The sequence below is a fragment of the Symphalangus syndactylus genome, chromosome 20, assembly GCF_028878055.3.
Source record: "Symphalangus syndactylus isolate Jambi chromosome 20, NHGRI_mSymSyn1-v2.1_pri, whole genome shotgun sequence".
Taxonomy (NCBI): Eukaryota; Metazoa; Chordata; class Mammalia; order Primates; family Hylobatidae; genus Symphalangus; species Symphalangus syndactylus.
The window spans coordinates 54,346,263-54,364,103 of NC_072442.2; the positions used below are offsets into that span (position 1 = coordinate 54,346,263).

The following is a 17,841-nucleotide window of genomic DNA, read 5'->3' on the forward strand; positions in this document are numbered from 1 at the left end:
GAACAAAAGAAAGAACAGTTACGAGCTGCTGCCAAAACCAACAGCTTCCCGTGTTTCCAATGTAAACTAGGATGGCAGCTTCAGAAATGAGGATGGGAAAGCAAATGTCATAAGGCTTACAAAAGATTCTGTTGCTGACAGAAATTAGACTCAAGATGAAGGGGAGAGCGGAGAGCAAAAAGTGAAGAAGACTGGTTCTAAGGTTTCTCCTCTGAAGGAAACAAAGAATGCTGTAACTGACAGAAATGGGACGATAAGAGATGAGAGCTAATCTGCAGGGTGGACGTGCTAAGTGATGGCACACACGAAGCTCCTGCTGTTGACAGAGGCCACATCTGATGCTTAAGGGCTGAGAGCCCTCATTTTTGGAGTGGCAGCCTTATAAGCATAAGTTATCTATAGTCATTCTTAACTTGTCAGCAGCATGACACTCAGGCCACTTGTGTAAATGACAAAAGAGAGTTTCTTTAGAAACATGCTGATTCGTTGCTTAGTGAACATAAACCACTGAGACGTGTTTTCAAGCTTATCACACGGAATTCATCTCACTGTTTTAGAGTTACATTACGCAGGTCTTACTAAGACTTTTTAGCTCCTTCACCAGACCCCCTGTGTCTATTCATCATTTCTTCAAAAACAACTTTCTTTAAGTAAAGCTGGTCACTAGGGAGAGAAGTTGTCTAGCTACCTCCTTTTGCCTTGAATTTCAGGCTCAAGTCTCTTTTAAAAAACAAAACAAACAACAACAACAACAAAAAAATCACTCTTTCCCTGATCCTTCTCTGCTCTCAAAAGCCTCCCTGTCTCATCTTTTCATCTAACTCCAACATTATGTATTACTTTCTGTCCTCAAAGAGGCCTTGCTTACTCTTACTATTCACACATTTTATTCAGTCTCTTTATTCTCATTTAAGAAGAATAAACCAGGTCTCCCCCAAATTGCAGCATGACCCAGAACATACCTTCTAAAGAGGGTTAGCCTAGAATAAGCTAAGTCAAAGCTTGGCTATATGATAGGATAATAATGATGCTCTGCCTGACTTACAGGATGACTGTGACAACCAAATCACTTAATTATGGCAATACAATTTGGCACAGGATGCTAGAATTAGGTTAAAAAACAAAATCTGGTTCCAAGTCTCCTTTCAGGAAAAATTCACCCTACATCCCCACAGACCTGTGACAACCCCAGAGGCTCTACAAGAAGCAAAACACAGAAGTGAACTGGGAGATTGAGTGGCCACTGTGGATTCATATCAAGCCCAGCAGTGCAATTCTTCCCATTCCAGAACTCAAGTCGACAAAACTTATTATCTTATGCATTTTTACCGTACATGTAAAAACACTAAAGACAAGGAAATAAGCAGGATAAACATTCAACTTTAATTGCAAAGGAAAGGGTTACTATTTTTAGTACAATACTTACAATACAATACTGTTTACAATTCCGTGTAAATAGAATTCAGAAAATTTAATTTCAAATCCCAGTTAAATTGAAGAGAGGAAAAACACTAAGACTGGACCTGCAGTTCCAAATTATTCTTTTCGGGTGGTAAATTAGCTTTTTGTTTCACTAAAAATAAAGTTTCAAATAGGTAAGTATATCAGAAAAACAAAGTACCTGTGAGTTTGATTTTGGATAGTCGAGCCAAAATTCCTGGCAAATCATACACTTGCAGCTTCATCTCTTTCCACCGCTTTTCCTCTTTTGTCTCTTTCCCTGCATCTATTGAGTCTTCAATTACTGAGGCTGGCTCTAGTTCTATCAATTCCTTTTCATTTGGCTTTCTGGACAAAGATAGGGTGGGCGGTGAAAGAGGTCTCATCTCATATATTTCTGCTTTGGCTTGACCTGAAGATGTTTTTTCAAGGAAAGGAGATGCTACTGGTTCTGGCTTGGGTCTTACTTGCTGGTTGTGTCTTCTGTTCAGCTGTGTGACATACTAAACAAAAAAGCACACATTACTATAAAACCAAGATCCCAAATGCTCTCAAATGGTTGTTTAGCAACATCTTCAATCAGTCCAGCTTTTACATTATTTGAAAGCTTTTCCCACAGCTTTAATATCTGTTAATTTGGCAATGTATTTATAGAGTGCTATATGGAAATCACTATACTAAGAGATATGGAGAATAAAATTTAGGCCTCAGTAATGGTTTTCAATTTCTGTAGTTTAGAAAAGCCTAGAAATATACGTTCCTTGAAAGAAAAATTACTTGTTATTCATCTCCTCCAGAATTTTCCCTGGAGGCTTAACATTCCAAATACAATAAAAAAGTTTTCAATAATCAAGGGCCCAGCTGGGCACACTGGCTCATGACTGTAATCCCAGGATCCTCGAGCTTAGGAGTATGAGACGAGCCTGGACAACACAGGGAACGTCTCTACAAAAACAAACAAAAAAAAATTATTGAGTCATGGTGGCATATGCCCACAGTCCCAGCTACTTGGGAGGCTGAGGCAGGACTGTTTGAGCGTAGGAGATTGAGCTGTGATTGTACCGTTGTACTCCAGCCTGAACGACACAGTGAGACCCTGTCTCACAAAAAAAAAAAAAAAAAAGACAAAAAAGAGCCCAAGTCAACCTGTTGATTTTTCATATTCTCAGGCAAACAGCATAGGGAGGAGCTCAGTGGCAGGGCATAATCCAGGGCTGAATGATTTTTTTTTTTGAGACAGAGTCTCACTCTGTTGCCCAGGCTGGAGTGCAGGGGCGCGATCTTGGCTCACTGCAAGCTCTGCCTCCCAGGTTCACGCCATTCTCCTGCCTCAGCCTCCGAAGTAGTTGGGACTACAGACACCCGCCACCACGCCTGGCTAATTTTTTTTAATTTTTAGTAGAGATAGGGTTTCACCGTGTTAGCCAGGATGGTCTCGATCTCCTGGCTTCGTGATCCGCCCGCCTCGGCCTCCCAAAGTGCTGGGATTACAGGTATGAGCCACCGCGTCCGGCTGGCTGAATGATTTTATAGCAGGGCAGGATGAAGACAGAATGTGGGCTGTAGAGTCAGACAGTCTCTACCACTTACTAGCAAAATTAATAACTACTACGAATATTTGTGAAGTACTTTACAGTTTTATGTAATATATATCTCATTTAATCTTCTAAACAGTTGTCAAAGAAGATAGATCATTATTAGTATCTCCTCTCTTTCTCTCTCTTTAACTTACAGATAAGGAAACTAAGCCTCAGAAATAAACTGACATATCAACAGCCAACAACCAGCTATAGGTAGGCCTGGGAGTGGAGTCACCTATGCTGATAACTAGTTAAGTGCCTTTTCCATTACATCACAAAGATTTGAAATTACATACATTAGTCTTAATAAGGAATTATAAACTCATGAATGAAGAGTTCCATTTACATGAAAAAGGGCATTACACATATTTGAATTTCTCCTCTAAATATCCACCATTATCCTTGACCCCCAACTTAAAAAGCCTGAACATTTCTAGAAATTTAAATCTCTTATCAACATATCGAGTTTTATTAAGATTTTAATTTAAAGTTTTAAGTTAAAGATGAGAGAAATGTAAAATAGGACTTTAAATTATAAGTCTGCCGTTCTTTCAGGCTGGCACTATGAGTTTTCAGCTATCATTTTGCCATTCTATGACCCTTTCCCATCTGAGAAAATGCAAATGGCCTTCCTGGCAATTAACAGTAAGTTCCATATTGCCCACAAATTCATGGAGTCAACATGGATTGATGTATGTTATCAATGTCTATTATAAAATGCTAGAAAATTATAAAAACTGTCGAATCGTTTGAATTTACTCAGAAGTGCAACTGCTAAAAAAGACTTTTAAATGTACTGCTGATTTAAGAAAATGAGAGGGTCACACTGTTAAAGCAATTATTTCTCTATTACTGATGTAGTCACAGAACTCCAAAGAATTTTAAAAGATGTATCACAACAGTTCAGCTTTTCTCGATTTTGGCCAGGTCGAAATATGCCACAAGTTTTCAGTCTTTCTCTAAACTTAATCAATAAGTTCAGGATCATACTTTTAACCTCAAACACCAGAATTATTCTGGTTTCAGTCAAGAATAATCAAAACAAGAGATTTGGATAAATTTAAGACACTAAATAAAAGTTCTTTTCAAACAGCATTTCTTAAAATTTTATTAAATAGGAATTTCTGAAATTCCCTCAACAGAGAAAAATAAAGGCAGAAGTAACAGAGTAAGAATGGTCTTCTAAACCTACCATGCGTTTGAGGAAGCTAAAGTGCTGAAATGTAATCCACTGCTTATTAACATTCCTGAGAAGATGTAAGAACTTGTGAGGGGAGTCCTGTACAGTTCTTCTTTCAAGATACCAGACACAGCCTCCTACGCAACCTATAATAGAGAGACAAGTGGAAGAAAGGTTAAATGATTCATACTTCTTATCAAATGATGACTACACCTCCCCAGAAGCAAAGCCAGCCACTAAGGTAAGCGCTACATTGTGTGATGGGACAGAGCTTTGAAATAATCGAATCCAGATTTGTGAATAAATGCAATTTACCAGCCCTACTCATTGTTTAAGTCAGTGTAGGTCTTCAGAAGGGCCAGGGAAAATTTTCATTTCAGGATCACTATGCTTTATTACATTGAATGCTGAAATGACCACGCTACAGATCTTTTTAAGAAAATATAAAACAACCCGCTCAGTCAATTTTTCAAAAGTAGAAAGTAAAAAGCATAATTTTTCTTAATAAATGACAATAAATTGAAATATATAGATTTCAGGTTAATATTTTAACTATGTAGAGTAAGACAACAAAAAGGAAGAAGAAACAGTTCTCAATAAAGTATGACTATATCAATCTAGTTAGGAATAAGCTATTTTTGTTTTATCTAAATTTGGCTTTTAGTCATTCTACTGAAACTTCTCTCAAGTATCAACAAATCCAATGCTTCTCTGCCTTGGTCCTCATCCTATTCAAGCCTCCGACAAGCCATACAACACCACAGATTCTCCCGATGGCTTCCATGACACTAAGTGTTCCTGGTTCTCTGCATTCTATTTCTCAGTTGCAGATGGTGTCTATTCTTGCTATGTATGCCACCTTAAGGTAGTCATGTTCCCTCTTTCTGAACATTAAATATTGTCCCTGAGCAAATGTAATTATAGGATAATTTCTGATCTCCAAACCATTTCTAGAGTCATCAGGCCTATTTCCATCTCCTCTCTTGGTATCTCTATATGGATGGATTGCAAAATGTCTTTAAGAGCGTTTTATTCTCAACCAATCTCTACTCTGTTCCCTATTGCACATAAAACCATTACTTATTTAAAACTTCAGGAACATCTTGAACTCTCCTGTTATCAACTAACAATCGTCAAGTCCAATCTACTCTGAAATATAGGTCAGACCTGTCCACTTCTTTCCATTTTTACTGATCATCTTAAATTTATCATCTTACATTCGGATTGTGGTAATGATAGCATTCAAGCCAGGACGCCTGCCTTCAATACTTCCTTTCCTCTCCAATCCACATTCCCAGAGGCAACAGTTTTCTTCCTGCAGCCGTGAATACATATTACTCACACAACCCACCAAAGCAACATTGCCCAGGACCCTCCACTAAAAACACCACACATTTCACATTTGTTCATCTGTTTCTATCATTTCCTTGTTCGCACGCCACTCTCTGTCAAATTTTCTGTCTTTTTCAACTACTCTATCACTTTATGCCATGTTGTGTAATGCTTCTTCATGCAAATTGTTCCCATCATCTAATTTTTTACTTCCTTGATGGCAAGAATTCTCCTTTCCTCACCACCTTTGTACAACAGCTAGCAGAGCACTTTTATATAAAAAGGAAATAATGTTTGATGACTACATAGCCCACACAGCACACTTGGACTATGGAAAGGAGAATTATCACAACCCCGAGAAATACATCACAATTTTCTTAGACTGGAGATAAATCACTTCTTCATTGAAATTATAGTCTCGGAGCTTGCAGAGCGAGACTCCGTCTCAAAAAAAAAAAAAAAAAAGAAATGATAGTCTCAAACCTGAGTTAATTACGACATGCTTGTTTTCCATAAACATGAAAATGTGTTTGCCTTGGAACCACCTTGGTAAATAACTCTCATGATTAAGTGGGTGGATTACCTGAGGTCAGGAGTTCGAGACCAGCCTGACCAACATGATGAAACCCCATCTCTACTAAACAAAAAAATTAGCCAGGCATGGTGGCACTTGAAAAATTCCAGCTACTTGGGAGGCCAAGATGGGCGGATCACCTGAGATCGGGAGTTCCAGACCATCCTGGCCAACATGGTGAAACCCTGTCTCTACTAAAAATACAAAACTTAGCCGGCCATGGTGGTGCATGCGCCTGTAATCCCAGCTACTCAGGAGGCTGAAGCAGGAGAATTGCTTGAACCCGGGTGGCGGAGGTTGCAGTGAGCTGAGATTGTGCCATTGCACTCCAGCCTGGACAACAAGAGTAAAACTCCATCTCAAAAAAAAAAAAAAAAAGATTAAGTGGGTCAAACTGAGATTTTACAGAATGGTAGTAAGAAAAAACAGCTAGGAAACTGACATTTCATTTAGCTGAAACACGTCACATTTCTATGAATCAGTGCCTAGAAACTGAAAGACATTTCAGCCTTGTGTAAACAAATGTAAGTTTGAAGATACACAAAGATTATAATAGATACATTAAAATTCTGGAAGCATAAGACCATATCTATTATTCACCATCAACACTGGCTCCTGATTTTAGGATGTTTAAAATTAGGTAAGGAGACAAGTAGCTAAAAAATGCTGACATTTTTTATTTTTATTTTTTTATTTTTTTGAGATGGAGTCTCCCTCTGTCACCCAGGCTGCAGTGCAGTGGCATGATCTTGGCTCACTACAACCTCTGCCTCCTGGGTTCAAGCTATTTCCCTGCCTCAGCCTCCCGAGTAACTGGGATTTCAGGCGCATGCCATTGCACTTGGCTAATTTTTTTTTTTTTTTGTATTTTTAGTAGAGAGGGCATTTCACCATGTTGGCCAGGCTGGTCTTGAACTCCTGACCTCAAGTGGTCCACCCGCCTTGGCATCCCAAAGTTCTCGGATTACAGGTGTAAGCCACTGCGCAAAGGCAGTGATGACAGTTTTTAAATGGCTATAATATACTTAGAACTTTTAGAAGCAAAATCAGGCATGATACTACTCGATCACTAACACTGTCCCAGTTTACCTTCTCTGCCACCTCATCCCACCGTGCTGCTTTCCCATCAAGCTCTCTTAGTAGATCTTCCAAGTGGATCATAGGAAGTTATACAGACCACTTACTAGCAGAGTTTTTGGCAATTATGTTCACAGCTTCAGGGAGTAAGCTGTCTATTAACGCCTTCTATAACACCACTGCAAAGACTGATGCAGCAACAAACCATGTGGGCCATATGCGCCCACCTACTGGAACTGGGGAATTCACAGTAGTCAAGCAGAATTGTCCTATAGCTGACAATATAGAATGGAAAGGCAGAAAAACAGCTAATCTGAAGGATGCATGCTGGAAAAACCTCCATACAGAGGAGATATTTCAAGCACTAGAAAAGGATGAGTTCTCTGAGAATGAGTGCCCAGGATCAGGATCAAAGAACATTCCCAGTCAGGGATGGTAGAAGGTAACAAAGAAGTGATTCAAAAAAGAATCACAGGACTTTAAAAAACAACAAACAACAACTGTTCATTATGGAAAATCACAGCCATGTGTAAAAGCAGAAGAGTACCATGAGCCCCCATTACTTATCTCGAAGCTTCAACAATTACCAGACCCTAGCCAATCCTGTTTCATCTATTCTACCTCTCCACTTTACAAACCAAACAGGACCTTTGAGATCACCTACTTCAATTATGTCATTTCATAGATGAGTAAACTCAATTCCAGAAAAGTCAAATGAATTGCCCTGGGATCACACAGACCAGAAGACAGCCATAAAATAACATTATGAAAAAGAACGAAGAACGCAGTTTCATGGAGTCACAGTGTCAACATCACCAGATGGTGCAGAGAGCTTGTGTGTGGTAGGTGACAACTGAAAAAAGTTTCTGGGATGTGATCAAAAGGCAGTCCCTGGCGTCTCTTATCTGGCTTCTAATATGCACCACCGGCATCACATTCCTCACACAACCATTAGTTAATCAGCTAACGTCCTGTTTAATATCTCCATGGGGACAAGTTGCATCCATCCACAAATAACTATTGGGAGCAAACAGTGTACACTAAGTACTCTTCTGGGCACTGGAAACACAGAGGTAAACCAGAGATGGACACTGTCCCTGCTATGACAAGGTTTGTATTCTAGTTGGGAAAAACAAATAATAAACGAGTATGTAAATAAACAAGTATAGACTGTGCTAACCATAATGAAAGAAATAAATGGAATGATGTGAAAAGAAAGAAGTAGGGGGCCCTAGTTTATTATAGGGTGGTCTCTATAAAGGCCTCTCTGAAAAGGTGACATTGAGATGAGACATTACCAAGAGTCAAGGAAGAACATTCCAGCTCCAATATACATTTGTCACTAGTTCCTTCGAGTGAAAGGATATTAAAGACCACTCTGGCGGTACAAAGACAAAAGTCTGATGGGGACTACAGTCCGCTGTCTGCAACTGTCATTATTATCACCGTTGTCATCATGACTCTTCATATTGGAACAAGACTTCTGAGTGGAAGCAAAGTACTTTCCTTGTCATTGCAAGCCAGTGGCTAGAAGCTGAGGCTCTGATAAGGAGGGCTGTGGAACCCCAAGGTTCTACTATGCTCTGCCCTCTCCTCCAGCTTCCGCTATCTGAAAACCTAAAGCAGCACGAAGACACCGCTCTTCCGCAGAAGCCGGATGGAGGAGGCGGTGTGGACCACCAAAGCTACAGTGCAAGACTGGACCCTAGCTCCGTGGCCTCTTCACTCCAAGCTACTCCAGAGGTCATTTCCCCCACCACACCGGTGGCCGGCCAACCTCGCCAAGGGCTCCCCAAGGTTGCAGCCAGCCGGAACCACGGTCTCGCACGTGGCAATAAGAGAAGAATTTCCCCCAAGGTCGTGCCCAAGGCGGGTACAGTACCTGTCAGGAGGCGTGAGGAGAGAGTGTGCGGAGATGCGGCCATAATTTACGAGTCTGGACCGCTCCCCGGGATACCCGTGTCCTCTCTCCTCACGGGACGCTGGGAGCCGCCATCTTCCTTCCCCGCCCCCCTGTGGGAGTAGTTCCGGGCCGTCACTTCCGGCGGGCGGGCTCCGAAAGGAGAGCGCGAAGGCTGGAGGTGGTAGGAATGGACTGGATGGAGGTGGCGGGCTGACAGGTCTGAGGCCTGAGGGAGTTCGGGGAACCGCAAAGCACGGTGTGCCTCCGTTGTCCTGAAGAAAAAGCCGCGCGTGGACGACTGGCCGGCCCGCTCTTGCAGCTTCCAGAAGTTGACAGGCACCCTCCGGTGACCGGGTGAGGTGGGCAGGGCTGGGCTGCAGAGTCCTCCCGGGCAATTTAAAGTTACAGCGGCCGGGCGCTGTGGCTCACGCCTGCAATCCCAGTGCTTAGGGAGACCGAGGCGGGAGGATCGTTTGATCCTGGGAGCTCGAGACCAGCCTGGGCAACAAAGCGAGACCCCGCCTCTACAAAAAATGTAAAATTAGGCAGGTGTGGTGGCGCCTGCCTGTGGTCTCAGCTACTCAGGAGGCTGAGGCGGGAGTATCGCTTGAGCCTGGGAGGTCAAGGCTGCAGTGATTGCGCCACTGCACTGCAGCCTGGGCGACACAGTGAGACCCTGTCTCTAAAAATAAATTTTAAAATAAAAATAAAGTTAAAATTAGGACACTTCCCGGTGACAGGAGCATCATGAGGAAATGGTTCTCGTGGCGATGCTTCCACCTCCACGTCTGATCAATCACACTTTACCACAGTCTCTATCAAATGGGAGCCCAGAGGAACTCCGTGTTACTTGTTTCTGAGCCACACTAAAGGAACTGAATCATCCAGATAGCTCCAGATTGCATGTAGAGGTTCAGATTTGGTGCTCTGGAGTGAAATCCGTATTCTAGTTCTGGCCTTGTGACTTTGTTTGAGCAAATTACGTAAGTCCTCAGAACCTCAGTTATCTAGCAATACAATGGGGTAATAATAGTACATCTTCTATAAGTGGTTGAGAGAATTAGATAAATGTGTGTCATGGGTAGCCAGGCACCTACTAGGTACAGGCACTAATAGATTATTACCTGTGTTGTCATAAGTGTTGTGATTACGGGGGCAGTTCTCAGCATCCCCAAACCCCTCAATCTTCTTTTCAGATTGGGGTTCCACAAGTAAAAAGTAGATTTGAGAAAAGATTCCGCTTTTGAAAAAGAAGAGAAAAAATAGGTAATTGGGTTCTAAAAAGGCAATTTTTTTCTGTGTTTTCAATGATGAGAGGATAGCCGTTCAACTAACATTGCTAGGCACAGGGGACGCTGAAGAGCTTAAGACACCCGCCCGCCCTATTCTGTAGGAGCTTACACTAGACCAGTGAGGGGACAAGAGGTTGTCGATTGTCACTATCAGTGTGATAGGGGTAGTATACAAAGTGCTGCAGAAACCCTGATGAGGTAACATTTCTGTGCAGTTGGTTTAAGGAAGGCTTCAGAGATCTAAGAACAGGAAGATTTTTACAGCACACACAATGAGAACACTTGCATACAGGAAGGGGAACATCACACACTGGGGCCTGTCGTGGGATGGGGGGAGGGGGGAGGGATAGCATTAGGAGATATACCTAATGTACATGACGAGTTAATGGGTACAGCACACCAACATGGCACATGTATACATATGTAACAAACCTGCACATTGTGCCCACGTACCCTAGAACTTAAAGTAAAAAAAAAAAAAAAAGATTTTTACAGCATAGAAGAAAGGGAAAGGACACTCCATAAAGAGGAAAATAGCATTAAGTACTATGTTAAAAGTTTTTGAACTCTTTATAATTTTCCATGTGCTTTTATAAAGACTTATTTAAACCTGGAGCAAAAGTTATCCTTTCTAAGTCTGGCACATTAAGGCCCAAAGAGTTTTAAGTAATCCGCTCAAAGTCACCTAGCTGTTGAGTGCCAGAACCAAGACCTGAGTCCCTGAAACCCGTGAGAGTGTTATTTTCACCATGCCATAAGGCCTTACTCACCTAACCATCTTGAAGAGTCATAGCTTCTGTGATTTATAAAACTTAAGTGTTTTTCACCTTGGCAGCCTATCAGAATCAAATGTAGGACTTTAAAAAATTACAGATGTCTAAGCCACCTCTAGACCTGTTGAATCTGAAGAGGTGTATGATAGATGTAGAGAGACCTGTAATTTTCTCTTTAAAGCACCACTGGTGATAATGATACACAGAACTGAGAATACTGGATTCCAGCTTTCACTTCACAACACAACCATGTCTAAAAGATTGATTAACATGAGTGTTATATTTCACTAACTCCCAAGTTCTCTAGGCTTATGATAGGCAAGGGGTTTAATAGACATGCACCTTCTTGACCAACAGATACTTCCTTTGTTTTAAATTTTTTTCCAAAAATGGGCACAAGGTAATGCCAACTACACAAATGAATGCATAGGTTTTTATTTATTTGTAGAAATTAGAGGCCAGGCATGGTGGCTCATGCCTGTAGTCCCAGCACTTTGGGAGGCCAAGGTGGGCAGATCACCTGAGATCAGGGGTTCGAGACCATCCTGGCCAACATGGTGAAACCCTGTCTCTACTGAAAATACAAAACTTAGCTGGCCGTGGTGGTGGGCGCCTGTAATCCCAGCTACTCTGGAGGCTGAGGCAGGAGAATTGCTTGAACCCAGGAGGCGGAGGTTGCAGCGAGCTGAGATCGTGCCCCTGCACTCCAGCCTGGGTGACAAAGCAAGACTCTGTCTCAAAAAAAAAAAAAAAAAAAAAAATTAGAGTAAATGTTTTATGGAAGAAATGCCTGAGAGAGAACACATTCTGGCTTTACTGGCCAGGAAATGCACTTCTCTATCTACTATTTATAGTAAAGTTAGCCGAGGCCATCGTACTCTCCAGAAAAGTAATCCTTTGGAGATACTTCTGGAATGAAGAGGGTTCCATAGCCATATACATTGACTTGGCCATGAGTAGCTGCAAGGGAAGCAAGGAAAGCTGAAAACAGGGTTGCAATGATTACGTTAGGCCAGTCTCAATTCATCACTGTGGACCTAGCCATATTGCTGTCTCAAATCAAATTAACGTTCAACCAAGGAAGAAGTGGGGAATAGATTTTGGATGAGTAACTGAAAGAGAATCACAACTGTTTGACCCACAGCTTTCCAAGCATTTTGAACACAACCCATTTTATGAAATACCATTAAAACGGGAAATAGGACTTTTAGAGATAGGCCTCAGAAATCCATATAGCTCTCTACCTTTTCATTTCTAGATTTGTAAACCCAGGTCCAGAGAGGTTAAGTGATTTACTCTGTGATAGAACATTGACTCTAGACATCCAAGTCAGCATTTTTTCCATTTCATTATATTGTCTTTTTTTTTGTCCCTCAGTCTACCTGTAGCATCTTCATTAATGAAATAGTGTAGGGCTCCACAATTAGATATAGTATTTATTTGACTTTGAATTTCACATTTCAAGCAAAATATATTTCAGAGGCTATGTTCAGTATTACTTGTGGAAAGAGATAGAAGGAATCAAAAGCATTACTTTTTTAACTAAAATAGTAAATAGATGTAAATAATTGAAAGCATTATTTTTAGCTAAAAGCATTATATATATTATTCCATAATTACATAAAGTTGAGTTATATCATTCAATTGTGTGTTAATGTGGTCATTACCACTTACGTTTTTTTCTTTTTTGTGTGTGTGTGGTTTTTTTTTTTTTTTTTTGAGACAGGGTCCCACTCTGTCACCCGTGTGGGAGTACAGTGGTGTGATCATAGTTCACTGCAGCCTCAACCTCCTAGGCTCAGTTAATCCTCCTGCTTCAGCCTCCTAAGTAACTGGAACTATAAGCACATACCAGCATGCCTGGCTAAGTTTCAGATTTTTTGTCGAGACGGGGGTCTCACTGTGTTGCCCTGGCTGATCTTGAACTCCTGGGCTTAAGCGATCCTTCTGCCTCAGCCTTTCAAAGTGCAGTGATTATAGGCATAAGCCTCTGTGCTCAGCCTGCTTATATATTTTTAAATAGTATTTGTAAAGCTTTGTACCTTGTTTCTTAAAATTAATATTTAAAAAGCTTGAGAGCCTAGAAAATGGAAACTAACCTATACTGTAGTCCCATCTTGTCCTGTAGGTTGGCTGCTCCATCAGTCCGCAGACTGATGGCTACAGGCGTATTATGATGCTTAAGCTACTGTTTAGTTGTCTGTTCGTTGCATCCTGGATGATGCATTCAAGGAGTGAGACAAGGAGTGAGCAACCTGACATCAAAGCTTGCTGAGGACAGGTGACATGGAGAGACAACTAGAATCATGTCAGCTATCCAAAAAGGAAATCACATTTAACAAAAAACAGATTCGAATATGGTGGCTGTTTCTAATATGACTTAAATCCACAATGGTTTAAATAATGCAAAAATAAGAGAAGTTTTGTGCAGATTTGTTTCCTGCCTTGTTTCTTGCCATTTGCTCTGTGTCCAACTCCTCTGATGAGGTCAGAATGTCTGATTTCTTTTTTTTTTTTTTAAACATAGATACAAATGATTTATTTTATTTCTGGAAAAACATTTTATAATTTCACTGAATCTCTCTGCAGTTGGCATTTTTCTTCTATTTTGCCCTTTTTATTATTATTATTATTATTATTATACTTTAAGTTTTAGGGTACATGTGCACAATGTGCAGGTTTGTTACATATGTATCCTTGTGCCATGTTGGTGTGCCACACCCATTAACTCGTCATTTAGCATTAGGTATATCTCCTAATGCTGTCCCTCCCCGCTCCCCCCACCCCATGACAGTCCCTCCCCCCTCCCCCCACCCCACAACAGTGTGATGTTCCCCTTCCTGTGTCCATGTGTTCTCATTGTTCAATTCCCACCTATGAGTGAGAACATGCGGTGTTTGGTTTTTTGTCCTTGCGATAGTTTACTGAGAATGATGGTTTCCAGTTTCATCCATGTCCCTACAAAGAACATGAACCCATCATTTTTTATGGCTGCATAGTATTCCATGGTGTATATGTGCCACATTTTCTTAATCCAGTCTATCGTTGTTAGACATTTGGGTTGGTTCCAAGTCTTTGCTATTGTGAATAGTGCCGCAATAAACATACGTGTGCATGTGTCTTTATAGCAGCATGATTTATAGTCCTTTGGGTATATACCCAGTAATGGGATGGCTGGGTCAAATGGTATTTCTAGTTCTAGATCCCTGAGGAATCGCCACACTGACTTCCACAATGGTTGAACTAGTTTACAGTCCCACCAACAGTGTAAAAGTGTTCCTATTTCTCCACATCCTCTCCAGCACCTGTTGTTTCCTGACTTTTTAATGATGGCCATTCTAACTGGTGTGAGATGGTATCTCGTTGTGGTTTTGATTTGCATTTCTCTGATGGCCAGTGATGATGAGCATTTTTTCATGTGTTTTTTGGCTGCATAAATGTCTTCTTTTGAGAAGTGTCTGTTCATGTCCTTCGCCCACTTTTTGATAGGGTTGTTTGTTTTTTTCTTGTAAATTTGTTTGAGTTCATTGTAGATTCTGGATATTAGCCCTTTGTCAGATGAGTAGGTTGTGAAAATTTTCTCCCATTTTGTAGGTTGCCTGTTCACTCTGATGGTAGTTTCTTTTACTGTGCAGAAGCTCTTTAGTTTAATTAGATCCCATTTGTCAATTTTGGCTTTTGTTGCCATTGCTTTTGATGTTTTAGACATGAAGTCCTTGCCCATGCCTATGTCCTGAATGGTATTGCCTAGGTTTTCTTCTAGGGTTTTTATGGTTTTAGGTCTAACATGTAAGTCTTTAATCCATCTTGAATTAATTTTTGTATAAGGTGTAAGGAAGGGATCCAGTTTCAGCTTTCTACATATGGCTAGCCAGTTTTCCCAGCACCATTTATTAAATAGGGAATCCTTTCCCCATTTCTTGTTTTTGTCAGGTTTGTCAAAGTTCAGATAATTGTAGATATGTGGCATTATTTCTGAGGGCTCTGTTCTGTTCCGTTGATCTATGTCTCTGTTTTGGTACCAGTATCATGCTGTTTTGGTTACTGTAGCCTTGTAGTATAGTTTGAAGTCAGGTAGCGTGATGCCTCCAGCTTTGTTCTTTTGGCTTAGGATTGATTTGGCGATGCGGGCTCTTTTTTGGTTTCATATGAACTTTAAAGTAGTTTTTTCCAATTCTGTGAAGAAAGTCATTGGTAGCTTGATGGGGATGGCATTGAATCTATAAATTACCTTGGGCAGTATGGCCATTTTCATGATATTGGTTCTTCCAACCCATGAGCATGGAATGTTCTTCCATTTGTTTGTATCCTCTTTCATTCCACTGAGCAGTGGTTTGTAGTTCTTCTTGAAGAGGTCCTTCGCATCCCTTGTAAGTTGGATTCCTAGGTATTTTATTCTCTTTGAAGCAATTGTGAATGGGAGTTCACTCATGATTTGGCTCTCTGTTTGTCTGTTATTGGTGTACAAGATTGGCTTGTGATTTTTGTACATTGATTTTGTATCCTGAGACTTTGCTGAAGTTGCTTATCAGCTTGAGGAGATTTTGGGCTGAGACAATGGGGTTTTCTAGATATACAATAATGTCATCTGCAAACAGGGACAATTTGACTTCCTCTTTTCCTAATTGAATACCCTTTATTTCCTTCTCCTGCCTGATTGCCCTGGCCAGAACTTCCAACACGAGGTTGAATAGGAGTGGTGAGAGAGGGCATCCCTGTCTTGTGCCAGTTTTCAAAGGGAATGCTTCCAGTTTTTGCCCATTCAGTATGATATTGGCTGTAGGTTTGTCATAGATAGCTCTTATTATTTTGAGATACGTCCCATCAATACCTAATTTATTGAGAGTTTTTAGCATAAAGGGTTGTTGAATTTTGTCAAAGGCCTTTTCTGCATCTATTGAGATAATCATGTGGTTTTTATCTTTGGTTCTGTTTATATGCTGGATTACATTTATTGATTTGCATATGTTGAACCAGCCTTGCATCCCAGGGATGAAGCCCACTTGATCATGGTGGATAAGCTTTTTGATGTGCTGCTGGATTTGGTTTGCCGGTATTTTATTGAGGATTTTTGCATCAATGTTCATCAAGGATATTGGTCTGAAATTCTCTCTTTTGGTTGTGTCTCTGCCAGGCTTTGGTATCAGGATGATGCTGGCCTCATAAAATGTGTTAGAGAGGATTCCCTCTTTTTCTATTGATTGGAATAGTTTCAGAAGGAATGGTACCAGTTCCTCCTTGTACCTCTGGTAGAATTCGGCTGTGAATCCATCAGGTCCTGGACTCTTTTGGTTGGTAAGCTATTGATTATTGCCACAATTTCAGAGCCTGTTATTGGTCTATTCAGAGATTCAACTTCTTCTTGGTTTAGTCTTGGGAGGGTGTATTTGTCGAGGAATTTATCCATTTCTTCTAGATTTTCTAGTTTATTTGCGTAGAGGTGTTTGTAGTATTCTCTGATGGTAGATTGTATTTCTGTGGGATGGGTGGTGATATCCCCTTTATCATTTTTTATTGCATCTGATTGATTCTTCTCTCTTTTCTTCTTTATTAGTCTTGCTAGCGGTCTATCAATTTTGTTGATCTTTTCAAAAAACCAGCTCCTGGATTCATTAATTTTTTGAAGGTTTTTTTGTGTCTCTATTTCCTTCAGTTCTGCTCTGATTTTAGTTATTTTTTGCCTTCTGCTAGCTTTTGAATGTGTTTGCTCTTGCTTTTCTAGTTCTTTTAATTGTGATGTTAGGGTGTCAATTTTGGATCTTTCCTGCTTTCTCTTTTGGGCATTTAGTGCTATAAATTTCCCTCTACACACTGCTTTGAATGTGTCCCAGAGATTCTGGTATGTTGTGTCTTTGTTCTCGTTGGTTTCAAAGAACATCTTTATTTCTACCTTCATTTCATTATGTACCCAGTAGTGTACCCATAGTACACATTTCATTATGTACCCAGTAGTCACCCACTGTTTGGCACTCCCTAGTGAGATGAACCTGGTACCTCAGATGGAAACGCAGAAATCACTCGTCTTCTGCGTCACTCACGCTGGGAGCTGTAGACCGGAGCTGTTCCTATTCGGCCATCTTGGCTCCACTCCCCCAGAATGTCTGATTTCCCACAAAAAGGAAAGCATTTCTTGCCTTGTTCCCTTCTTGACATCTTAGAGCTTCATGAAGAATACGGTGAAATGTTCTAAGCATAGCGGGAAACTAACCTTATTGGCCACTACTGATTGAGGAAATCATAACCAGTCAGAGCATTCTCACAGATACATTTTCTCTTAGCTATGAGGTACTCTTAAAAATGAGTCTTATGTATTCTGGTAGATGACTTGTCAATCAATATGATCTGTCAATCAAATGACCTGTCAATTTTTATAATCCATATTATAAAAATAGAGAATAACATGGTACAAGGAGAATCGCTAAGGGCATATTAATGAGTAGAATCCCATGTAAGTTATTATCAGAACAATAATCATTAATAAGCCACTAGGAAGGGAAAGCATGGAGAGCATTCTTTTCTAAAATCAGCCGCTATTTCTAATCTATGGTCCTTCTTTCTCCCTGCATTTGTACCTTTTTTTTTTTGAGACTGAGTGTCGGCCTGTCGCCCAGGCTGGAGTGCAGTGGCTCGATCTCAGCTCACTGCAAGCTCCACCTCCCGGGGTCACACCATTCTCCCGCCTCAGCCTCC

At 40.7% G+C, this 17,841-nt stretch overlaps 1 protein-coding gene and 1 long non-coding RNA gene across 3 annotated transcripts in view; one reads left to right on the top strand and one right to left on the bottom strand.

Annotated features, from left to right (window-relative positions):
• Positions 1–9,215, bottom strand: part of COX10 (cytochrome c oxidase assembly factor heme A:farnesyltransferase COX10) — a 141,791-nt gene extending 132,576 nt beyond the window's left edge. For both annotated transcript variants that reach the window (XM_055256195.2, XM_055256196.2), the window contains exons 1-3: positions 9,066–9,215; positions 4,213–4,346; positions 1,622–1,943 (exon numbers count right to left, since the gene is read on the bottom strand). In XM_055256195.2, the coding sequence (XP_055112170.1) occupies positions 1,622–1,943; positions 4,213–4,346; positions 9,066–9,108 (499 nt within the window). In that variant the 5' untranslated portion in view covers positions 9,109–9,215. The remainder of the gene's footprint in view (positions 1–1,621; positions 1,944–4,212; positions 4,347–9,065) is intronic.
• Positions 9,216–9,220: 5 nt separating this feature from the next.
• LOC129469995 (uncharacterized) overlaps positions 9,221–17,841 on the top strand; it is a 148,103-nt gene continuing 139,482 nt past the window's right edge. Inside the window, exon 1 of the long non-coding RNA XR_008653134.2 lies at positions 9,221–9,440. This is a non-coding gene — a long non-coding RNA (uncharacterized lncRNA). The remainder of the gene's footprint in view (positions 9,441–17,841) is intronic.